The sequence below is a fragment of the Microcaecilia unicolor genome, chromosome 3 (genome assembly GCF_901765095.1).
Source record: "Microcaecilia unicolor chromosome 3, aMicUni1.1, whole genome shotgun sequence".
Taxonomy (NCBI): domain Eukaryota; kingdom Metazoa; phylum Chordata; class Amphibia; order Gymnophiona; family Siphonopidae; genus Microcaecilia; species Microcaecilia unicolor.
Genome location: NC_044033.1, coordinates 253,504,753 through 253,529,975, shown reverse-complemented (window position 1 = coordinate 253,529,975; position 25,223 = coordinate 253,504,753). Strand labels below are relative to the sequence as shown.

Sequence of the window (25,223 nt, the reverse complement as noted above, 5' to 3'; positions counted from 1 at the left end):
TTCCAGAGATTGGACTGGCTGGAGATGGGACTTCAGGTAATTTATCACAAACCCCAGCAGCTCCAGAAGGTGAATAGTGCACTGCATGGACCGATGAGCCCCTGCCTCTGAGGTGTTCTTGACCAGCCAATCGTCAAGATACAGGAACACGTGCACCCCCAGCTTGCGTAGATACGCCGCAACCACCACCACGAGACACTTCGTGAACACCCGTGGTGCAGAGGCGAGCCCAAAGGGCAGCACACAATACTGAAAGTGCCGTGTCCCCAGACAGAATCTGAGATACTATCTGTGAGCTGGCAGTATCGGGATGTGAGTGTAAGCGTCCTTTAAATCAGGGAACATAGCCAATCGTCTTTCTGAATCATTGGTAGAAGGGTGCCCAAGAAAAGCATCCTCAACTTCTCTTTGACCAGATATCTGTTCAGGCCTCTCAGGTCTAGGATGGGACGCATCCCCCCTGTTTTCTTTTCCACAAGGAAGTACCTGGAATAGAATCCCTGCCCTTCCTGCCCGGGTGGTACGGGCTCGACCGCATTGGCGCTGAGAAGGGCGGAGAGTTCCTCTGCAAGTACCTGCTTGTGATGGGAGCTGAAAGATTGGGCACCCGGTGGGCAATTTGGTGGAGTGGAGGCCAAATTCAGGGTGTATCCGCACCGCACTATTTGGAAAACCCACTGGTCGGAGGTTATCAGAGGCCACCTTTGGTGAAAAGCTTTCAACCTCCCTCCGACCGGCAGGTCGTCCGGTACGGACACTTTGATGGCGGCTATGTTCCCATGGATCCAGTCAAAAGCCCGTCCCCGGCTTTTGCTGTGGAGGCGCAGGGGGCTGCTTAGGCGCACGCTGTTGACGGGAACGAGCGCGCTGGGACTGTCCCTGTGCCTGAGGAGGCCTTCGAGCTGGCTGGGTGTACCTACGCTTGCTGTAGGCGTAGGGAGCAGCTTGCCGGGCCTGGGAAAAACATCCACCTGCAGATGTGGATGCTGAAGGCGCCCGGGAGAGCGGTTTCCCGCTGGTGTAGTTGGTCTACTAACTACTCGACCTTCTCGCCGAAAATGTTATCCCCCGGCAAGGGACATCCGCCAGTCGCTGCTGGGTGCGGTTGTCCAGGTCAGAGGCATGCAGCCAAGAGAGTCTGCGCATCACTATACCTTGGGCCACAGCTCGGGTTGCCACATCACAGGTGTCATAGATACCCCTGGACAGTAACTTTCTGCACGCCTTCAGCTGCCTGACCACCTCCTGAAAAGGCCTGGACTACTCCGGAGGGAGCTTGTTGACCAGGTCCGCCAGTTGCCTCACATTGTTCCGCATGTGAATGCTCGTGTAGAGCTGGTATGACTGGATACGGGTCACGAGCATGGAAGATTGGTAGGCCTTCCTCCCAAATGAGTCCAGAGTGCGAGACTCCCGCCCCGGGGGCGCCGAGGCGGTATCCCTCGAACTTCGTGCTCTCTTGAGAGCAGAGTCCACGACCGCAGAGTCATGAGGCAATTGAGGCCGCATCAACTCTGGGTCAGAGTGGATCCTGTATTGGGACTCCGCTTTCTTGGGGATGGTGGGGTTAGATAATGGCTTCAGCCAGTTCCGAAGCAGTGTCTCTTTGAGGACATTGTGCAACGGCACCGTGGAAGACTCTCTAGGTGGTGATGGATAGTCGAGGACCTCGAGCATCTCAGCCCTCGGCTCATCCACAGAGACCACGGGAAAGGGAATGCAAATAGACATATCCCTGACGAAGGCGGCAAAGGAGAGGCTCTCAGGTGGCGAGAGCTTCCTCTCCGGTGAAGGAGTGGGGTCGGAGGGAAGGCCCACAGACTCCTCTGAGGAGAAATATCTGGGGTCCTCCTCCTCCCCCCACGAGGCCTCTTCCTCGGTGTCGGACATGAGCTCTTGCAGCTCAGACCTCAACCGGGCCCTCCAGCGCGGAATAGAAAAAAACTGGGCGGGAAGACGGCCGCGCATGCGCGGTGGGTGTGCCCTGCGTGCAGGACCGCCCGCAAAGTTTTCTTCCGGTTGGTGAGGGCTGCCATGGACGTCAACCCAGTCGTGAGAACAAGCAGCCTGCTTGTCCTCGGAGAAACTACTACTACTATAAATCATTTCTATATCGCTACCAGTCATACGCAGCGCTTCACAATTTAATATGAAGAAAAGACAGTCCCTGCTCAAAAAAGAATACAATCTAAATCAGGACAGACAGACAGGACAAGTCCAAACCTTTTTTTAAACCCAGATACATTAACTGCTGTTACTACATTCTCCGGCAAAGAGTTCCAGAGCTTAACTATTCGTTGTGAAAAAATATTTCCTCCTATTTGTTTTAAAAGTATTTCCATGTAATTTCCTTGAGTGTCCCCTGGTCTTTGTAGTTTTGGAACGAGTAAAAAACAAAACAAAACGATTTACTTCTACTGGTTCTTCACCACTCAGGATTTTGTAGACGGGGGGAAGGGGGGGGGGGGGTTCTCATCCTATCCTGCATTATCCCAGCCTCGTGTGTACCCCCTAGAGATATCCTTTTCTGTTTCTCTCAGTGCCCCCGCCCCTAAAGGGTGTTACATCGGGTCCCATCTTGTCTTCCCTCCCCCCACATATTCACTGATGAAAGCACTAACACGTGCAAATTGTGGCACGGGATGTGGGTGCAGCCTCACCCTCCCGTTGAGTGTCCAGACAGGGACGTCTGGGCAGTGGAGCAGCTGCATCTCCAAAACCACCTCCAGCCTCTTCCTCATCGCCCTCCTCCTCCTCCTCGGAGTCTCGGCTGTCCTCGCTGTCTGTGCTTCCAGAGCTCCTGTAGAACATGCACCCATCAGTATGAGAAGTGTGTGTGTGTGTGTTTGGGGGGGGGGGGGGGGGGGTTAAAGGGATTACATGCAGGTGTTGATGCAGAAGAAATGCTGGACAATATCTTTCCCTAGGGTAAATTGAACTCCTGGTGGTGCAAACACTTAATTCCTGGCGTGCAGACACACTACCTGGGACCATGGGAGCTCTGCAGGGTGCCGAAGCGACTCTCTTTGTCCCGCCAGATGTCCTCGCCGTCTGAGCCCTCATCCTCATCATCGTCAAACTGCTGGATCCGCTCCTTGTAGCAAATCTCAAAGAGGTTGGAGTTGGGCTGTGGACACAGTTAGGGAAAAGGGTCGGTAGCTGATTTGTAGTGACTGACACACCTTTCCACCTTAGAGTCCGCTGTCTTCTTGTTTGAGGGCTGTTTTCATATTGTGTTTTCTTTTCATGCTGCTCCTTTACCATTAACAATTATGCATTTTGTGTACTGAACAAAGTTTTGTTAGATTAAAACTTGTAAAATCCAAACCTATCTTGCCTTGAGCACTTTTGTTAACGGCAGGAAAGATTTAAGAGGATTCATCATAGACAATATTTTGAAGCATCTTTTCATTATCAAGCAGTTAAATACTGGATTGGTAGCTTGGCCACTCAGTGTAAACTCTGATAGTTTAGGTAACATCAGATCCCTCTCGAAGCATAGCTTCCTCCAACACACATACTGTGGGAGTATTGCAAACAGTAGCAAAATCTAAGAATGGCGCAATCAAAATGCCCCAATACTCACGCTCTCGTCATCCGCATTCAGTGAGAAGGTTATGCTGGCCGTCCTGTCGAAGGGGGCACTGAAAGATAGACACATTCGGCTATAAAACCACAAGATGACTATACTGGCAGAGGAAGCCCATTTTGAGGGGCTTAAAGTAGCGATCTGAATGAGCCAGAATTTCTCTTCATGAACTCACCAGGGGGCACCATCGCCGTGGTATTCAGTATTTAATCACGGCTAAGCTATAAAAGTGATTTATAGTAGTAGTAGGCTAAGCAAGTCTGCTTTTTCATGGGAACTTTTCCCCTAGGGGCACAATATGCAGCTCCTGACTGAGTAGAGCCATGGCTGGTACACAGCTGCTTTCAGCACCTTCCCGCCACACCTCCACCCCAAAGCTGAGCTGGCCCTAGAAAACACCTGGAACATAATCTCAGTAACGGGGAACCATAGAGGGAGCATGGCATGAGGGGCAATCAACTTTACTAGGCTGCAAATGGAGGAGGAGATATAAGCAGAAGGGTCACCCAGACTGAGGGACACAAGTAGTCAAGGATCAATCACCATGAAGGGATTCAGGTCTGTGCCCCTCTGCCACCCCAAGTTTATAAAATCCCAATCATAGATTGCTCTGCTCTAAATAAGCACCAGTGACAAGAATCCAAACCCCTCCATCCCTAGGCATGCTGGGGTTAAGGAGACACAAAATGGCCAGCTGGTGAGGTGATAAACCCTGAAAACCTCCAGGAGAGGCTTGAGAAAGCGAAGTTACTTACCTGTAGCAGGTATTCTCCGAGGACAGCAGGCTGATTGTTCTCACATATGGGTGACATCCGACGGCAGCCCCAGGAACGGAATTTTCCTAGCAACAAAGCTTGCAGAGCGCGTGCGCGACCATCTTCCCGCCCAAAGCTCGAACGTGCCTCAGTCAAATTACAAGCAAAGACAAGGGAAGAGACAACTCCAAAGGGGAGGTGGGCGGGTTGGTGAGAACAATCAGCCTGCTGTCCTCGGAGAATACCTACTACAGGTAAGTAACTTCGCTTTCTCCGAGGACAAGCAGGCTGCTTGTTCTCACATATGGGTATCCCTAGCCACCAGGCTCACTCAAAACAACAAACAGTGTCAATTGGGCCTCGCGACGGTGAGGACATAACACAGATTGACCTGAAAAACAACAACTGAGAGTGCAGCCTGGAATAGAACAAAAATGGGCCTAGGGGGGTGGAGTTGGATTCTAGACCCCAAACAGATTCTGCAGCACCGACTGCCCGAACCGACTGTCGCGTCGGGTATCCTGCTGAAGGCAGTGATGAGATGTGAATGTGTGGACAGATGACCACATCGCAGCCTTGCACATCTCTTCTATAGAGGCTGACTTCAAGTGGGTCACTGACGCTGCCATGGCTCTAACACTACATGACCCGTGACATGACCCTCCAGAGTCAGCCCAGCCTGGGCATAAGTGAAGGAAATGCAATCTACTAGCCAATTTGAAATGGTGTGTTTCCCGACAGCCACTCCACTTCTATTGGGATCAAAAGAAACAAACATTTGGGCGGACTGTCTGAATGGGCTTGTCCGCTCCAGATAGAAGGTCAATGCTCGCTTGCAGTCCAATGTGTGCAACTGACATTCAGCAGGGCGGGTATGAGGACGGGGAAAGAATGTTGGCAAGACAATTGACTGGTTTAGTTGGAACTCCGACACCACCTTGGGCAAGAACTTAGGGTGAGTGCGGAGAACTACTCTGTTATGATGAAATTTAGTATATGGAGCATGGGCTACCAAAGCTTGGAGCTCACTGACTCTACGAGCTGAAGTAACAGCCACCAAGAAAATGACCTTCCAGGTCAAGTACTTCAGATGGCAGGAATTCAGTGGCTCAAGAGGTTTCATCAGCTGAGTGAGAACGACATTGAGATCCCATGACACTGGCAGAGGTTTGACAGGGGGCTTTGACAAAAGCAAACCTCTCATGAAGCGAACAACTAAAGGCTGTCCAGAGATAGGCTTACCTTCTACACGGTAATGATAAGCCCTAATTGCACTAAGATGAACTCTTACGGAGTTGATCTTAAGACCAGACTCAGATAAGTGCAGAAGGTATTCAAGCAGGGTCTGTGTAGGACAAGAGAGAGGGTCTAGGGTCTTGCTATCACACCAGATGACAAACCTCCTTCATTTAAAAGAGTAACTCTTTTTAGTGGAATCTTTCCTGGAAGCAAGCAGGATCCGGGAGACCCCCTCCGACAGACCCAAGGAGGCAAAGTCTACGCTCTCAACATCCAGGCCGTGAGGGCCAGGGACTGGAGGCTGGGATGCAGAAGCGCCCCCTCGTTCTGAGAGTTGGAAAACACTCCAATCTCCAGGGTTCTTCGGAGGACAACTCCAGAAGAAGAGGGAACCAGATCTGGCGCGGCCAGAAGGGCGCGATCAGAATCATGGTTCCGCGATCCTGCTTGAGTTTCAGCAAAGTCTTCCCCACCAAAGGTATGGGAGGATACGCATACAGGAGGCCCTTCCCCCAATAAAGGAGAAAGGCATCTGACGCTACTCTGCCATGGGCCTGAAGTCTGGAACAGAACTGAGAGATCTTGTGATTGGTCTGAGTAGCAAAGAGATAGACCAAGGGGGTGCCCCACGCTTGGAAGATCTGACGTACCACTCTCAAGTTGAGAGACTACTCGTGAGGTTGCATGATCCTGCTCAACTTGTCGGCCAGACTGATTTTACGCCCGCCAGATACGTGGCTTGAAGAAACATGCAGTACCGGCGAGCCCAAAGCCACATCTGAATGGCTTCCTGACACAGGGGGCGAGATCCGGTGCCCCCCTGCTTGCTGATGTAATACATGGCAACCTGATTGTCTGTCCGAATTTGAATAATTTGATTGGACAGTCGATCTCTGAAAGCCTTTAGAGCGTTCCAGACCGCTCGCAACTCCAGGAGACTGATCTGAAGACCTGATTCCTGGAGGGACCAACATCCTTGAGTGTGAAGCCCATCGACATGAGCTCCCCCACCCGAGACACACATCTGTCGTCAGCACTTTTTGTGGCTGAGGAATTTGAAAGGGACATCCAAAGATCAAATTGGATCGAATTGTCCACCAATGAAGGGATTTGAGAAACCCCGTGGACAGCTGGATCGCGCCCTCTAGATCCCCGGCAGCTTGAAACCACTGGGAAGCTAGGGTCCATTGGGCAGATCTCATGTGAAGATGGGCCATGGGAGTCACATGCACTGTGGAGGCCATGTGGCCTAGCAATCTCAACATCTGCCGAGCTGTGATCTGCTGAGACGCTCGGACCCGGGAAACCAGAGATAGAAGGTTGTCTGCCCTTGCCTAGGGGAGGTAGGCACAAGCAGTCTGGGAATCCAGCAGAGCTCCTATGAATTCTAGTCTTTGAACTGGAAGAAGATGGGACTTTGGGTAATTTATCACAAACCCTAGTAGCTCCAGGATTTGAATAGTCATCTATATTGACTGTAGAGCTCCTGCCTGCGAGGTGTTCTTCACCAGCCAATCGTCGAGATAAGGGAACACATGCACTCCCAATCTGCGCAGCGACACCACTACCATCGCCAGTTATTTTGTAAACACCCTGGGCGCAGAGGCGAGACCAAAGGGTAGCACACAATACTGGAAATGCCATGTCCCCAGACGGAATCGAAGATACTGCCGGTGAGCTGGTAGTATCAGAATGTGAGTACAAGCATCCTTTAAGTCCAGAGAGCATAGCCAATCGTTTTCCTGAATCATGGGAAGAAGGGTGCCCAGGGAAAGCATCCTGAACTTTTCTCGGACCAGATATTTGTTCAGGGCCCTCGGGTCTAGGATGGTACGCATCCCCCGTTTTCTTGTGCACAAGAAAGTACCTGGAATAGAATCCCAGCCCTTCCTGCCCCGGTGGCACAGGCTCGACCGCATTGGCGCTGAGAAGGGCGGAGAGTTCCTCTGCAAGTACCTGCTTGTGTTGGAAGCTGAAAGACTGAGCTCCCGGAGGGCAATTTGGAGGTTTTGATATCAAATTGAGGGAGTATCCCAGCCAGACTATTTGAACAACCCACCGGTCGGAGGTTACAAGAGGCCACCTTTGGTGAAAAAATTTTAACCTCCCCCCCGACCGGTAGATCGTCCGGCATGGACACTTTTATGTCGGCTATGCTCGCCTGGAGCCAGTCAAAAGCCCGTCCCTTGCTTTTGCTGGGGAGCTGCAGGGGCTTGTTGAGGCGCACGCTGTTGACGAGAACGAGCACGCTGGGGCTTAGCCTGAGCAGGATGGCGAGAAGGTGGATTGTACCTACGCCTATTAGAAGCATAGGGACCATTTCTCCTTCCCCCCTAAAAACGACTACCTGATGAGGTAGATGCTGAAGGCATCCGGGAGAGTTTGTCGAAGGCGGTGTCCCGCTGGTGGAGCTGCTCGACCACTTGTTTGACCTTCTCACCGAAAATATTATCCACCCACCCCCACCAAGGAACATCCGCAATCTGCTGCTGGACTCGATTCTCCAGGTCAGAGGCACACAGCCATGAGAGTCTGCGCATCACTATCCCTTGAGCAGCGGCCCTGGATGCAACATCAAAAGTGTCGTTGGCACCCCTGGACAGGAATTTCCTACACGCCTTCAGCTGCCTGACCACCTCCTGAAAAGGCTTGGCCTGCTCCGATGGGAGCTTCTCAACCAAGTCCGCCAGCTGCCGCACATTGTTCCGCAAGTGGATGCTCGTGTAGAGCTGGGTAGGACTGAATCTTGGACACGAGCATAGCAGAATGATAGGCCTTCCTCCCAAAAGAGTCTAGGGTTCTCGACTCGCGCCCTGGGGGTGCCGAGGCGTAATCCTGAGAACTCCTGGCTTTCTTGAGAGCAGAATCCACAACGCCAGAGTCATGAGGCAACTGGGTCTTCATCAACTCTGGGTCCCCATGGATCCTATACTGGGACTCAATTTTTTTGGGAATGTGGGGATTAGATAATGGTTTTGCCCAGTTCGTCAGCAATGTCTGTTTAAGGACATTATGCAGAGGAACAGTGGACGATTCCTTAGGTGGCGAAGGATAGTCCAGGACCTCGAACATCTCAGTCCTGGGCTCATCCTCAGTAACCACTGGGAAGGGAATGGCCGTAGACATTTCCCGTACAAAAGAGGAGAAGGACAAGCTCTCAGGAGGAGAAAGCTTCCTTTCAGGTGAAGGAGTGGGATCAGAGGGAAGACCACAAGACTCCTCGTCAGAGAAATATCTGGGGTCTTCCTCTGCTTCCCAGAAGTCCTCCCCCCTCGGTATCGGACACCAACTCCCTGACTGCAGTCCAAATCCGAGCCCGTCTCGACGCCGAGGCACTACGTCCTTGATGGCGGGGTCAAGAAGAAGACTCCCGCACCGGCGGCGATGAAGCTCCCTCCATCGACGACGCCGGGGAGTCAACTCGGGTGGACGCCGAAGCAGACACCGCATGCTGCACCGATACAGGCGAAGCCGATACCGCAAGCGGCACCGGCATCGGAGACCTCACCACGGGTGGGGAACCAGCCGCCGCATCCACCATCGGCACCGCAAGCACCCCCCGGTACCGAAGCTGACGATCGCAGCAGCCCTTCCATGATCCCAGGAAGGAGGGCTCGGAGGCGCTTGTCAAGAGCATCTGTCGAGAGAAGCTGAGGGGCCGGTGCCAGAACCTGCCTGGTGTGGGGAGGCGGTACCGGGCTGTCCGGGGAGAAGCGCATCGACACCTCCTGGATAGAGGGGAGCGGTCCTCTCAGCGTCGACACTTAGCGGGTGCCGAATTCTTCAGCGCCCCGGAGCTCTCGGTACCGTGGCGGGAAGGCGACCGATGGCGATGCTTCTTCGCCTTTTGCTCGAAGCATGTCACCGGAATCCCCCGGTACCGAGGACGTGGAATCCACACACCTCCTTGGGGTCGGGTCCGAAAGAGGACGGTCCCGATGGCTCTGTACCATAGGAGCCCTCGAGGCAGGTGGAGACCCACTCGATGGCTCACTGCTACCAGCATGGGGGGCCCTATGGACAGCCATCACCTGCGCTCCAGATGTCGATGAACTCTCCAATTCCGACATCGACACCGCCGTCGACGACCTCGGTACCGCTGCCGATGTCGAAGAACCGGACAGGGCTCCGAACAACAGGTTCCAATAAGCCGATCTTGTCGCCTGGGTCCTATTTTTGAGTTGAAGACACAAAGTGCAGGCGTTGGGCGATGACCATCCCCCAGACACTGAAAAAAACGAAACATGCGGATCAGGAGCGAGATCGTCCGGTTGCACCGTGTGCACTTCTTGAAGCCGCTAGTAGGCTTCAAGGACATAAGCGGGAAAAATCGCGTCGGCGAAATCAAAACTCGCGATGATGCCGAAAAAAAGGCACCAAAACCAGGGAAAAAAACCCCGTACGGGCGGCCAAAAGGCCACACACGAAAGCGAAAGGAAACTTAGAGGCCAACCACTAAGCGGTAAAGGAAAACTTTTTTTTTTTTAATTTAAAACAAACAAGAAAGAAACTCGACGAGGAAAAAATCCCGAAGAGCAAACGAAGGGATGAACAGCGAAAACATGCTGTGAGGGCTCTTTCTGGGGTGCAGAGCAGTGAAAAAACAGCCACCCTGACCGCGGAAAAAAAAAAAAAAAAAAAAAAGGAGACTGAGGCACGTTCGCGCCTTGGGCGGGGAAGACGGGTCGCGCATGAGCGAGGGCTCTGCAAACTTTGTTGCTAGGAAGATTCCGTTCCTGGGGCTGCCGTCAGACATCACCCATATGTGAGAACAAGCAGCCTGCTTGTCCTCTGAGAAACACTGGGAACAGACAAGGAGTCAATGAAAAAGCTCCCAGCAACTCCCCTGGACCTGTGAAAAGAGTGTCGGGTGCTTAACCATGAGTCACATGCAGACCACAGGTGGTCACTGCACGTGATGCTACTACAGCAGTGGGGACCCAATTCCAAACATGGACATCCCTCGCTCATTCTGTGCTTCCTAAGCCTTGAAACCCTTAAGTGACAAGTGTCGCCCTGTGCTACTCTCTCAGAGGCAGTATTCTCCACTCCCTAATTCAGCTCTCTCCCAACCAGCCTGTTCCCTACACCAGCAGGGAATGTACAGTAATGGGAGGAGTTAGTTACCAAGCACTACAGTTAAGTGGCAACTGAATCCATAAGACCTGTAATTACAAAGTCCATGTTTCCCCACTGGTCCCCTGAGGTTTCCAAAGCATGTGGAGCCATGTCAATACAAGAGAATTTGAAATGCTCCCCAGGTCCTCCTCCAAGTTCTAACAGCAATGGTGACAGCTGATGAAGTTTCACTTAAAGGGTCACTACCAGCCATCCCAGAAATAAAAGGCACTGATCTGAAAGCAATTCACATGGGTGTCAAGTGGGAGAGGTGGGCTCCAGAAGCTGTGACACATACCCAAGAACATTTCTAATCCTTTGCTCTATTGTGAGCTCACTATCTCCTTGTGGTTCAGCTCTAAATCTCAGCTGTGTCACTGTTTGTCCCGGGGGTGGGGGTACTCAGTTTCTCTCTCTCTCAGTTCTAATTTTCGGCTCTGTCACTGACTCAGTAAACTCTTATCTCCTTTGAATTTAACCTGCCACCCATGCCTAATTACGCTAAGTGTAAGCTAATTATGACCTCCTTTGAGGCAAAGGGTTAGAGGAATCAAGGTCTTACCGTCTAGTTTTCTTTCCTTACTTCCCTCCAGACCAGTCCAGATGAATGGGTATACGCTCTCCTACCAGCAGATGGAAACTAAGAACTACTGGTACGATGACATCATCCTACATCAGGACCTATGCAATCCACAGCCAGACTCCACCCACCTGCTGGTAGGAGTGCACAGTCCATCTGTCTAGGCCGGTCTGAAGGGACACTAAGAAATAAGTCCCCAAAATTTAACAGCATAGAATGAGAAACAGCATTTGGGAAAAGTAGCAAATAAACACATCCGATTTCAAAATAGGCCAACCCGAGGGTTCTAGAGAAATAACAGCCCCCCCAACCCCATTTTCCTTGGGAGGACTTCCAGCTTCTGTAACATAGAAACTTACATACAGTGAAACAGAGCAGTTAGGGGAAATTCTTCCTTTCAATCTGCCTCTCCCCATTCTCTACTTTCCTAACATCCAAACTACACCATCCCCAAAAATACTCCCATGGAAAAACTGCCTTCCACAACAGCCCCACTGCTGCCAACCCCTAAAGCCACAACTGCCCCATCCCCAGCAAGGTGCTCCACGCCCTAAATTACTTAACTGCCACAACCCCCCATAAACCCCCCCCACCCCCAAGAACAACCCCCCCCCCCCCCCCCAATTGCTCTATCCTGAAAACTATTCTTAAAAACTACTCCAACACAACTCCCCCACCATCCCACGAACTACACCCATTCCTCAACACACCCAGCTACCCACGGGTACAAATGTAACACAAAAAAAAACAAAACAAAAAAACATGCAATGCATACACAGAGCACACGACAGACACATATGCAGAGGGGTTGGAAAGAATATCATGAGACATTCTTACTTTTTTTTTTTTTTTTTTAAGCCTGAGAACTCTTCTGCCATATTTCCAGCTCTTAGACAGCCAACCTGAACTACAAATGAGTGTTCCAAGGGCTGGGTTCCACTCTGTTCTGGAGGGACTCAAGGAAAAAAATGAGTAAGACCTTCCCTTTCTCACTCCTTCCGACCAGTCTAGATGCACAGAAAAATACCACAACAGTAACTCAAGCAGGACCTTGACAAGCTTGCAACGTGCTTGCCCCAAAAGTCACATCCTGCTGAGCCTGGACACCCAACCTATTATGACAAGCATATGAATGCAGGTGGCAGCGGACTATGCTCTGCTCGAGAGCTACCCACACTTTGCTTGAATGGGGAGCTTTGATATCACATGCTATGTGTGTGGGTGCTATATCTCTCAAAAGAGGAAAGAGAACACATTTTGAAATTAGCAAGCAAAAAGTGGTTTGCAATATTGTTGGATTAATCATTCATTGATAATAAATTTGACAATACTGGAACCATATAACAAAACCATTCTTTGGACTATTGCATGGCATGGCTTGTGGTATTGTGTTGCAAGACTGCCTATATGCAATGCCAATGTTTAATCATGAAGGTGTATACCCTGCATGGAATGGCAGGCACAACTCTGGCTGCCTTGTTAAGTAAAGACTAGATGGACCATACAGGCCTTTCTGCCCTCGTTACTTCAGCCCACACACAATATGTCATGTGATTGCTTCCTTAATTCACTGAACTGCCATTGCCTCTCTCTTCCTCGGCCCACCGAACACCACAAAAGATGACCCGGCTTCTGAATTCTCTAGTCCTCTTCAATAAAACTGCAAGGGTTGCAACACTTCCAACAGATATAGACCTGCCACATCACCCCAGCCCATCCTAGAGGAAGACTAAAATATCTGGGACAGTTGATCAAAATGGTCCAATACCCAAATCCTAACACTAAGCCTCAAAGACTCTCCATGCAAGTTTGCACATCAGGGAGGTTGACCCTTTCCTGGTTTGCCAATGGATTCAAAACAGCCTATTTTCCTCAGCCTCACCCTCTCAAAAGCCATGCCGTACAACAAAAGGAAGATGCATGCAGCATTAGAATTGGGACCCAACCCAATAGGCTTCCTACTTATCCGAATGGTAGATGCTTCCCCACCACCTTCAGTCTCATGAGATCTGTGCACCATAGTCATCTTGCCAATGCAGAGCTATCACCACCACTTTCTGAGATCACCCTACCTCGTAAAGAAAAGTACATTGCTTTGTTTGTCAGTCAGTCACTCTGCACAAGTTTCTTTGTTTGAACACTTTGTGCACAGCGCATGGGTTTTGGATAGTAGAGGTTTTTGGTCGATGATTACACTTATAACCAAAAGTCCTGAGTATTGCTAAAGTTAAATGAATGGAGGATGGACTGGGTGATTTAGGAGACCTTTTCCTCCTCCTTTACCCACATGTAAAGAATTTTTGTAAAGTTCCCAACTGGTGACTTACTGGTCCTAAATTTGGTTGATATTGTCTCGTTCTATCTGGACCAGAATTACAAGCCTTTATACTACTGTAGTATTGTGCACTGTACAGGTCCAGATGTAGGATCAAACCAGTGGTTCTTAGTCTCCCATCTACTGTTATACAGTAAACCCATGTGTTTCAAGGGACAAAGAGGGAAATCCAGAAATGTCTAGTCTGCCATTTTTCAATGTAGAAAAACAAATCAAAATGTTGACACTCCACCGACGACTCCCCCCTCCAAAAAATGCCTGTGACTGGATTTTCTTAGGGCAGATGAAATGCCATCTGGCAAAGAGCAAATGGAACTGTTAGACAGTGAGGGGTTGCCACATAACACCCTAGCCTCTCACCAGAGAGTGTGGTTGCTGAGTTAGTCTACTAAAACAAAAATGCTACCTTTTTTTTATTGGACTAACTTAATACATTTGTGGTGTTTAATGAGTTGCCTGAGAGTTGGATCTTTGTCTTTAGTATCTGGCCCGTCTCTCCAGCATAGCAGCCTTCTTCACATTTTCTGCCCTGAATGATGATATCTACAACATTCAAGGAAGAGTATGAGTAGGAAGGCCTTAACGCTGGGATCTCTGGGCTTTATGATATGTGCTAGCGCAATTTGCAGCTTGACATATTACAGGGATTTATGCAGCTTTTTTTTTTTTTTGAGCTTCTGTTGAATTTTAGTTTGTTTCAGATTAGGTGGTTGTCGAAAGGCCAAGCTGGGAATATCTTTCAGTAATCCATCCTCCTGGAGTAGATCAACTTACACAGGCACCGCATTAAGACAAATCAAGGTGACACCTCTGTGGGAGAGCACTGCATCAATGACTTTATGGTCAGAATACTAAGAGGAAATTTTAAAACAATTCAGAAACCTAACACCTTTGAAGTTAAGATAAAACACTGATACCTACAAAACAGGTCTTAACAGAGATCTTGGGATTTTTTTTAAATCACATACAATTACACTGCTTTGTCACCTTCTGATCATCCATCCATCCTTCCCAGTTTCTCCCCCCCCTCACCGAGACTGCCACTGTAATTATTTTGTTTCATGTATATTTTCTGTTGTCATCTTTTGCTCATTTCTGAGCAAAGAAAGTATTACCTACAAAAGGTAATCAAAAATGTATTGTTAGTCCAATAAAGAAAGGTTTTTTTTTGTTTTATTTCTATTATGACACAGAGAGAGAAAAGTTAAAAGATTAAGCAGGGCTGTTACCTCTTCAGCTGTCGGAAGTGAGTGCTGTGGAGCAGAGCAATACAGTCAGATGGAGAGAAGAAAGAGCACATACATCAGACAGGAGAATGGAATAAGGGGAAACAGCTGTGAATCACATAAAATATTAACAGACAAAAATAATCGCCTCTAAAAGAAACACACACACAAACAACTCAAAGCGAAACAAAAATGCTTTAGGGCAGGGGTTCTCAACCCAGTCCTCAGGACGCCACCCAGCCAGCCAAGGTTTTCACAATACCCACAATGAATACGCATGAGACGAATTTGCATACAACTGACATAGAGAATGCCAATGTATCTTATACATATTCATTGTGGATGTCCTGAAAACCTGACCTGGTTAGCTGGCGCCCTAAGGGCTGGGTTGAGAACCCTTGCTTTAGGGCGAGGGTAAGGTCGACAGCCTTAGGCTGGCCTGTGGTTTCTGCTCATACACTGCAGGCAAGACCCCTTTTCACATGTCAGAAGGGCAATTCAAAACTTCCCCCTTTAACTATTTTGCTTTTAAAATGGATGTTCAGGTTTTCCTTGCCGCTGGTGACAGAGCTGGAAGGAAGGGGAAATGCAAGAGAGGATAAACACAACAGAAGTAAGCACTACAGAAGTAAGCACTCAGCTGGACTTCAGTGGGATCTACTGCAATGCACCCGGGTGTAAACTGGGTCCTGATCCACATACACAGCAGATCTCTGTGTTGAAAGCCGGAATGCAGAATGGGTCCTATGATTCTCCAACACACGAAGCAGCACTTTGAATGCAAGTGCATGTATCCCCCACAATGCTCTCTTGCTATCCAGCAATCCCCAGTACTAACTTGACGCTCTCCTCCTGCTCTCCAAATTCCTCATCACTGAAGCCGAAGTGCTCCATGAAAGTGGAAGTCATCTGTTGCATCTGGTAGTCCACAAAGGCCTGTGGGAAAGAAAGCAAATGGCCATGTTACTGATGCTTGTACTAGAGAGTTGCACAGGGACAAAAATTTCACCCATCCCTGTCCATCTAACCTATACCCCTGCTAAGGTCCATCCCGTCCCCAACCGTACCCCGCAGGAGTTGACACTATTATTTACTTGCTCGCAGCCCTCAGTTTCTGTCCAACCCCAACAGCCTCCTGTGGTTTTTTGGATGGTGTTCCAACTGCTTCTCTCTGTACATTCCAAGTCTTATTCTGGAGTCACCATAGATTTTAACTCACTCCTGCAGGAATCCCAATGGCTACTTCTTCCATACCTGTGGGAATCCCCATATCTATGAAGCTCTCTAGCTTGTGGACAGCAAGATCAGATAGGAGAGGGAGAAGAGGTACTCCACGAATGCAGTGCCCTGCAGAAGAGCAGATTTACGAGTCCCTCACCCCAAGCAGGCAGGCAAGGGATTTGAACCATCTTTGTGGGATCCCTGACACTTTGGTGTTTTACAGCTTAAGAGAAAGCTAACTCGCTGCCCCTTAAGAAACACCTTGTCCCAGCTGCCCGTGAAATGCTATCCAGAGACAGTACAAGCTTTCTCCAGCGAGGGTTCTGCTCATTTCTCCTCTCCTCACGGCACACAGGTAAGGACAGCAGCAGGTGAAGAGGAGACATACCTGCTGTAGAAGAGCCTCTTGGGGGAAGCTGAACTCCTTCAGGTCATTCTCATCATCATCGCTGGAAGAATGAAGATGGTGGGTGTTTACCTGGGGAGAAGACGTACACAGATAGATTTTGGAGATCCGATCTCGACACGTGTACAAATTTGCACTCCATAAGAAAGAACCAGGGACATGTCTCATAACTGCTGCACAATTTCTATTCTGGACATTCTTTACCCAAAGACTAGAAAGGAAGCCAGTGCAGAAGAAATCAAACCTCTATGGTTTGCACTAGGGCACTACAGGAAAGCACAGATCAGAGACAGAAGATACACATTTGTTAATGTATGCCACACTGAATTAACGTGCATTAAAATAAAATTAGTGAAATGAACCAAAAAAGGCCAAAAAGGACCCAAAAATGAACAGATTTTTTTTCCATGAAAAGGGTAGACTGAGCACATATGTACCTCTCTGCAGAAATACTCACCAGATCTACAGTATTTTTCTTGTTGGTTTCCGAGAGTGAGCCAGAAGCGAATTTCTCCCACTGTTCCTGCTCCTCCTCAGGCAGCTCTAAAATTAACAAGTGGGCACTGAGACTCACTGTTCTCTCAACTCCATCATGTCCCTCCCATCTCCAGTCCCAGCCCCAACCCCCCCCCCCCCCCTTTCCTCCTCTCACCTTTCAGGAGCTGCCCCACAAGCATGGCATTGGGTCCCTTCTCCGAACTCTGGACCAGGGCGTTGGAAATTCTTGTCAAATGGCCCATATAACCCTTGCGACGTCCACCTCCAGTCCTGAAACAGTGTTAACATTTTCAGCTGTCCGCTCTCCCCAGGGGGATCGAAGGTTAGGGAAATAAAACGATAGTTGAGCTAATACAGTGAAGAGGCAGCTGGTCTTCAAACATTCCTAGTGGCTGACTGAAGCAACCTACTGCAAAAATTAGTAGGGCTCTTTCCTTTCCCCCCACCCCAAAGCAATGCCGGGCACTCCTTACCCAGGGGCCGAGGGGCGCCGGCTCACTCACTTACTGCTCTCGCTCGTTCTCCTCCCACGCTGAAAGGATTCTCTGTATGAGACGGCACTTCTGCAGCAGCTAATGAAGAGAGAGACAAGAGGGGTGGGGGGTCAAGTCAGTTTGTCCATCTTGTGCCTGTATAAGCAACAGCCTCTCATCCATACTTTGTGAGCACAAGCACGCTGCTCCCCCTCACCCCCCAAACTCCCACCAGTCTGTGAAATTGGTTAGATCAAAGGAACATTTTCAAATTCCCCAGAGACACTTGAAAGGAATCTTCTCTACTTCAGGAGTGCAGAGGCCAAGACTGTACAAAACTGACATAGATGACTTCCTGCCCCCCTCCCCCCAGCTCTCACTCACATATCTGACCAAGGGGCTCTCTCGCTTGCACTCAGAGGCTTCCTCAATGGACTCCTCTTCCAGCACTGCTGGGGTTGTGGCAAAGATGGTGCTCACACACAGTTCCACTTGTGAATGAAGAAAGTTGTTGAAAATGTACGTAAAGTAGAGGTCCTGGGTAAAGGGGAGGAAGAAGAAAGAGAAAGTAAAAATGGTTTCTGAGAGCAAGCACAAGCGAGGAGCACTATGTGGCTACAGCCTGGGACTCACCAATATGGCATTCAGTGTATCCAACTCAATCAGCTCTTGGTTGAGGACTGGGTGGTTGGCGTGCAGCACACTGGCCAACAGTTTCACCACATGGAGACGAGTGTTGCCTAGGGGTGGGTCCAGGATTCCCCAGGTGGTCTGCAGGCTCTCTTTCTGCGGTCCAAGGGAAGGAGGGAGTGAAATATGTTAGAAGGGTCTTTGTATATCAACTAAACGATGTTTGATGAAAATACAGCCTATTAGACTTCTCTGTCCCGACCAGACCAGAGGCTCACTAGGACTGAAAAGAACAGAAGAACCAGGACTACATAATCACCTAATCACTATAACTACATAATCACCCCTTTCTTCTTCCTTCTACCCTTACCTAACCTCGACACAATATTAAATATATCTGTCACCCTACAATGACTTTGTTAACAAAATATGTAAGCCACATTGAACCCGCAATGACTATGTTAACAAAACTATGTAAGCCACATTGAGCCTGCAAATAGGTGGGATACAAATGCAATAAATAATAAGTCTACCAACACTTTTCTGACCTCAACTACACTACCAGGAACCATCAGACTGGTTCACAGCAATCTTGTCAGAGTCATTCAAACGGTAAGAGAGAAAGGAAGGATTCAGGTGGTCTCTCATGGCCAGCAGAACACTGCAAAACAGATTATGCAAGCTGGTTGTCTCTCTCTCTTCTTATATCCAGAAAGCTAACCTTTTTACAAGATAAAGTTGCATGCATTTTGGGAAATGTTTTAGCTTCACAGGCAAGTTCTATCTGGCTGCGCTTTGCCAAGGGAGAGGATCCTAAAATGTAGGCGTGACACACTGTATCCCTACAACCATTTTATTTGAGATTCAGCCCTCTGCAGTTGGTGGGCCATGGTTCCCAATGATAATCAGACATTATGGGTACCTTTGGCGGATGGAGCAGAAGCTGATGGAACGCAAGTAGATGCTGTTTGATAGCGAGCAGGGTCCCCAGGCTGGCCTGACTAGGCATGGAATCCAGTCCTGGTGGGTTCATCTCCAGCTGCCCGTCCACATTACAGTAAAAACCACTCAGTCCTCCCAATTCCGAGCTGCGCGGAAGGGGCGAGGGGAAATGTGGAGAGAAAAGGGGTGGATTATAAAATCAGCCATGCAGACTGGTATGCAGTCAAGATGGGAGAGGAGATGACCCCATACTCACCGTGGCCGCCGCGGTTCCAGCAGGGCTAACAGCACCTGGATGCCGTTCACTATCACAGATTCATTCCCCTCACCCTGGAACATGTTATTCAGAAGCTGCTCAACGGTCTCCTGTCTGGATAACATAAAAGCAGGAATCCAGAAGAGAAAGCACAAAACATAGCAAACATTTTAGCAGCAACTTCCAGCTTGGAATAAACGTCGTCAATGCATGGTGAACAACAAATTCTACCTGAAAGCCCACCGTTGAGGCTGCCTGTAAACCTGAAGCCCTTATTCTCCTGTTCACAGCCATGTCCTTTAACTGTTCTCAATAAAAATGAAACTCTCTAATCCTCTTGTGTGTCTTGTCTGTCTGTCTGTCTTGAGTACATTATGAGCTCCATAGAGCAGGGACCATCTCCTATGTGTATGTGTACTTCCAGTGGTGCTAAAGGAATTACTTCTTCCTATGGGTTTATAGTTTGACAGGGAAAAAACATTTATGTGCCTTCACACCCAGTTACCTACCCAGAATCCCCAGTGTACTTTTCTCTCCTCTGGTCCAGGCTCGCATTAGATTTATAATCCTCAGCCAATGACCCCATCTCCCTCTGCGTTCCCCGCTGTTACTGTTTGGTGACTGCCCCCAGCACTTACTTTTCCAGCGTGGCCAGGAGCTGGTCAGGCTCTGGACCGTCCTGGATCTGAATCACCTGCTCACGGCTCAGACGGACGATGTCGCACAGCGACTGGGAGGCATTGGAATGTTGCTGGAAGGTAAAGAAGCAAAATTAGCCTCTGGATTTTGAGAAATGTTTCCTTTTACTTCCTATCGATCCTGGAGGCCTTAGTTATGCCTCCACCTCTGGGAGCTGCCAAGTGGATCTAAGAAGAAAAGCCTTGAGCAACGGAGGTGGATGCCCACTCCCAAGACAGCCGGACATCCAAATCTTTAGTGGAGCAAGAGAGACACTTTCATGCAACCGATGGTCCTTCTTATAACCCCTCCCCACCCCACCCTACACATGCACAGATTTACTTACATTATCATCCCGTAAAGGATGAATCATATCTATCAGTCTCTGCACGATCTTCTCTTCGTTCAGCCACTGTGACAAACAATCCAAAAGGGATCAAAGATGAGCTGCACAGATCACCCTAACCCCCCTTTCTAAATCCTCAGTCTCATCACCACTGGACAGTTTCAGACTCCCACAACAAGGCACGGTGAAAGCTACAGGTTTCTCCAATTATTATGGGGAAGTTTTTCATCTGTGTATACACACGTGGGGCAGTACCCCCCCCCCCCCCCCCCCCCCAGCACTACACAGCTGCAAATGGCGAATACTCCCTCTCTTGCTCTAACTGCTACTTATTCTGTCTCTACCCTGAGCGAGAGCTGTAATTTAAACATTATCTGTGCCACACCGCTTTCTCCTTACTCCCCCCCCCCCCCTCACGGGGCATGCTTTCCACTAATTACATAACCCAATAATTAGTTATTAAGGAAGGCCGACACTGACAGCTTGCTTAAACACCAGTTTTATTATCCTACCTCACTAGAAAGCAGTCTTCCAACACCAATACAAGACAGGCAGAAGCAGACACCCCTTCAGGGGAGGAGACAGCCCCACCCCAAGGCACCCCAATATCCCTACTACCCTTACATTGAAGACGTCCTGCCGCAGCTGCGCTTGTTCCACGCAGGTCAGCAGTCTTAGGAGCAGATCCATGATCGCCGACGTCCCAATGTGCTGCAGTAACAGACTCACAAAGTCATCCTTTTCCGGAGGAAGGTCACAATCTGGAGGGAAAGAGGACCGCTGAAGCACATTTAACACAAGACTGCTGTATCCACCCACTCCCGACTCTAGCAGCGTTCAAGGTGCATGCTCCCAGATGGCTGTGGAGCTCCTACCCTGTCTTCACAAATGACAACTGCTGCAGCCCGACCCTTCTGCCTTTTTCTACGCTTGGAGAACAGGGCAGCTTTTAATGTAATGAAATCTTGCTATTTCTTAAAACAGATGAGGACAACAGGCAGCCTACACAAGGAGGGGAAGTGCACGGACAAGAGCCTTCTGTTCCAAGGCTGCTGAATCAGGGCAAACTCATCTGAGATGTAGTCTGCCATGCTCAAACTGTGGGCCTCTGTTGTACAACCTCCAGATTAAGCCTGACACATCCCAAAGCATGACAATAAGGTGAGTGAAGGCTGTCAGTGAAGGTGCTCACCTGTTCTGTTTTCCTATTGATCAGAATACCCATCACCTTACTGAAGAAGCTGGCCAGCAGCGGGTTCAGACCGTCCTGTCTCTGCAGGAAGCCATAGAGGCGCTTCAGAAGTGCTTCATCCTCGCCCAGTGCATCATTGATCTGAGACACATCAGCAGTGAGAATCTCACATGAAACGCTTGGATACCTACAGCGAGGAAGAGCCGGGGATTAGACATGAAGCAGGAGGTGATGAGAGAGAGATGAGATCTGACCTAGTCACCCTCCCCCCTTACTTATAACGCAGCTTCTCCTCCACGTCGGCAGGTGGCTCCTGTGTGATGCAGGTGACCAGGGCCTCCATGTGCTGTGGCTGCAGCAGAAAGTCCACCAGCTTGCGGTTCACCACCTTGCACTCCTGCAGCACATCCTCTTCATCCAGCAGCTCAAAAAGGGTAACATCCTCCCGCTCCAGCAGCACGTCCACATGAGAGCTCGAGTGCAGGTCAAACTTCCAGAACATGGCTCACTGCACGTGGAAGAGAAGAAAAAAACAAAAACACACAAAGGAGGATCAGAAACCAAAAGCATGACATGCAACCTTCTCAATGCAACACAAAAACAGAAAGGTAGGAATATTTTGAAAGAAAAAATTAGGTCTTATCTGATAATTTTCTTTCCATTAGTCCTTACACTATTCCAGAACCTATGAAATAGTTGTGTTCATCAAACAGCAAGTGGAGATACAGAACTGAAAACTGAGCCGAGACATCTCTCTCTCAGCATCCAGTCCAGCTCCTCAGCATTTACGTAGGCAAGCAGTAAGGAGAAACTAAGAACAAACACAACAACCTTAACTTGCTAACCTAACACTAACTAGAACATGTATAGACCTCTCTCACAGCTGGACAACTTGTAGAGAGCAAGAGATATGCAGGAAGCACCATGCAAGGTGACAATCGTTATTTGACCCATTACATCGAACCAACTAAACATCTCAGAAACCTTGGGCGCACTTCTGGAACAGTGGGAAGGCCTAATGGAAAGAAAATGATCAGGTAAGACCAAATTTCCTCTTCCATTATGTAGCTTCCCACTATTCCAGAACCTGTGGGGTGTTCAAAAGCAATCCATGGAGTGGGTGGGATTCTGGTGCCACCGCCCCGAGGACCAAAATCGACTTCTAAGCACACTGCAATGTCTACCCTGCAGTGCTTGGCAAAGGTATTCAGTGTCGAACATGTCACCGCCTTGCAAATATCCGCCAAAGAAAGTAAGGTAGTCTCTGCCCAGGATGTCGCTGTATGTTTCATAGAATGAGTCCACAAGCCCTGAGGAGCCTTCTTCCCCGCAAGCAAATAAGCTGACTCAATAATCTCCTTCAGTCATCTAGCAATTGTAAGCTTGGAGGCTATAAGGTCAAGCCTCTGTTTACCAAAAAGCACAAAGTCTGTTCAATTTGTGAAACTCATTTGTGACTTCCAGATTATCTAATGAGGACTCTATGCACATCGAGAAGCTTCAAGAATACTGAGCCTCTTCATCCTCTCTCTCTACAAAAGGACAAAAGTTCTACAGACTAGTTGAGATGCAATGCTGATACCACTTTTGGAAGAAAGGAAGGAACCATGTGCAGGGAGAACCCCATCTCCAAAAAGCGAAGAAAGGAACCCAACAAAAAAAAGTGTCAAGCTTCAAAATCCTATGTGCTTGACACAACAGCCACCAAGAACGCTATCTTTAACAAAAGACTTTCAACACCTTCCGGAATAGCTCAAAAGGAGGCTTCTCAAGAGCTCAAAGGATTAAATTAAGGGTCCACTCTGGACACAGCATATGAAAAGGAAGATGCAAGTGGCCTGCTCCCCGCAAGAATCTAATGATATCCAGGTGAGCTGCAAGAGACATCTTCTGTAGTCAGTCCCTGAAACAGGCCGAAGCCACAATCTGAACTTTTAGAGAACCCAACGCCAACCCTTATGAAGACCTACCTGGAGAAACACTAAGATGTGTGCAATCTGAGCAACGAAGGGAGAAAGTCCATACTCCAGCTCTCCAATGTCCTGCACACCCTCGCGTATGCTATGGATGTAAAGTGTTTCCGAGCCTAAAGCAAGGTAGCAATGACAGAATCAAACTAACCCTCTGGTCTCAATCAAGCCCTTTCGATGGTCAAGCGATAAGACCAAAGGGGCAAGAATCCTCTGTGAACACCAAACTTTGTTTCAGAAGGACATATCTGCAGAAGACAGAGAGGACCCTCGTCCAGCAGTTGAACCAGGACTGCGTACAACAGCCTCCAGGGCCAATCGGGGCTACGAGAATTATTCAACCGTGGTGCAATGCAATCCTCTTCAACACATGGCCACCAAGGGCCAAGGAGGGAAGACATACATAGTAGATGATGACTGCAGAAAAAGACCTGCACGGTCCATCCAGTCTGCCCAAGAAATGTGCCACTTTTTTGTGTATACCTTACCTTGATTTGTACTTGTCTTTTTCAGGGCACAGACCATACAAGTCTGCCCAGCACTATCCCCGCCTCCCACCATTGGCTCTGGCACAGACCGTATAAGTCTGCCCAGCACTATCCCCGCCTCCCAACCACCAGCTCCGCGGCTCTGTTATCCAATCTCGGCTAAGCTCCTGAGGATCCATTTATTCTGAATAGGATTCCTTTATGTTTATCCCACGCGTTTGAATTCCGTTACCGTTTTCATCTCCACCACCTCCCGCAGTAGGGCATTCCAAGCATCCACCACTCTCTCTGTGAAAAAATACTTCCTGACATTTTTCTTGAGTCAGCCCCCTTCAATCTCATTTCATGTCCTCTCGTTCTACCGCCTTCGTATCTCCGGAAAAGGTTCGTTTGCGGATTAATACCTTTCAAATATTTGAACGTCTGTATCACATCACCCCTGTTTCTCCTTTCCTCCAGGGTATACATGTTCAGGTCAGCAAGTCTCTCCTCATATGTCTTGTAACGCAAATCCCATACCATTCTTGTAGCTTTTCTTTGCACCGCTTCGATTCTTTTTACATCCTTAGCAAGATACGGCCTCCAAAACTGAACACAATACTGCAGATGGGGCCTCACCAACGATTTATACAGGGGCATCAACACTTCCTTTCTTCTGCTGGTCACACCTCTCTCTATACAGCCTAGCAATCTTCTAGCTACGGCCACCGCCTTGTCACACTGTTTCGTTGCCTTCAGATCCTCAGATACTATCACCCCAAGATCCCTCTCCCCGTCTGTATCTATCAGACTCTCGCCGCCTAACACATACGTCTCCCGTGGATTTCTATTCCCTAAGTGCATCACTTTGCATTTCTTGGCATTGAATTTTAATTGCCAAACCTTAGACCATTCTTCTAGCTTCTTCAGATCCTTTTTCATATTTTCCACTCCCTCCGGGGTGTCCACTCTGTTACAGATCTTAGTATCATCCGCAAATAGGCAAACTTTACCTTCTAACCCTTTGGCAAGGTCAGGGCTTCAGTAGGGCACCAATCCCCATCAAGCCTGGTTCTTTCTGACTGAAGAACTCGGGCACTTTGGCATTCATTTTTGTCACTATTTATATTTATTTTTATTACATTTGTACCCCGTGCTTTCCCACTCATGGCAGGCTCAATGCGGCTTACATGGGGCAATGGAGTCACAAGGAACTTCCTGTGCCTGAAGTGGGAATCAAACTCAGTTCCCCAGGACCAAAGTCCACCACCCTAACCACTAGGCCACTCCTCCACTCCACTA

The 25,223-nt window shown here is 49.0% G+C and overlaps 1 protein-coding gene across 1 annotated transcript in view; it reads right to left on the bottom strand.

The window, feature by feature from the left end:
* Nucleotides 1-25,223, bottom strand: part of PPP6R1 (protein phosphatase 6 regulatory subunit 1) — a 39,872-nt gene that overhangs the window by 7,844 nt on the left and 6,805 nt on the right. The window contains 19 exon segments of the mRNA XM_030197855.1: nucleotides 2,661-2,800; nucleotides 2,985-3,127; nucleotides 3,587-3,644; nucleotides 14,846-14,869; nucleotides 15,681-15,778; nucleotides 16,452-16,541; nucleotides 16,927-17,012; nucleotides 17,122-17,237; nucleotides 17,475-17,539; nucleotides 17,825-17,977; nucleotides 18,074-18,226; nucleotides 18,993-19,158; nucleotides 19,269-19,382; nucleotides 19,907-20,019; nucleotides 20,293-20,358; nucleotides 20,917-21,029; nucleotides 21,032-21,053; nucleotides 21,485-21,671; nucleotides 21,760-21,992. Coding sequence (XP_030053715.1) covers nucleotides 2,661-2,800; nucleotides 2,985-3,127; nucleotides 3,587-3,644; nucleotides 14,846-14,869; nucleotides 15,681-15,778; nucleotides 16,452-16,541; nucleotides 16,927-17,012; nucleotides 17,122-17,237; nucleotides 17,475-17,539; nucleotides 17,825-17,977; nucleotides 18,074-18,226; nucleotides 18,993-19,158; nucleotides 19,269-19,382; nucleotides 19,907-20,019; nucleotides 20,293-20,358; nucleotides 20,917-21,029; nucleotides 21,032-21,053; nucleotides 21,485-21,671; nucleotides 21,760-21,986 — 2,134 coding nt within the window. The 5' untranslated portion in view covers nucleotides 21,987-21,992.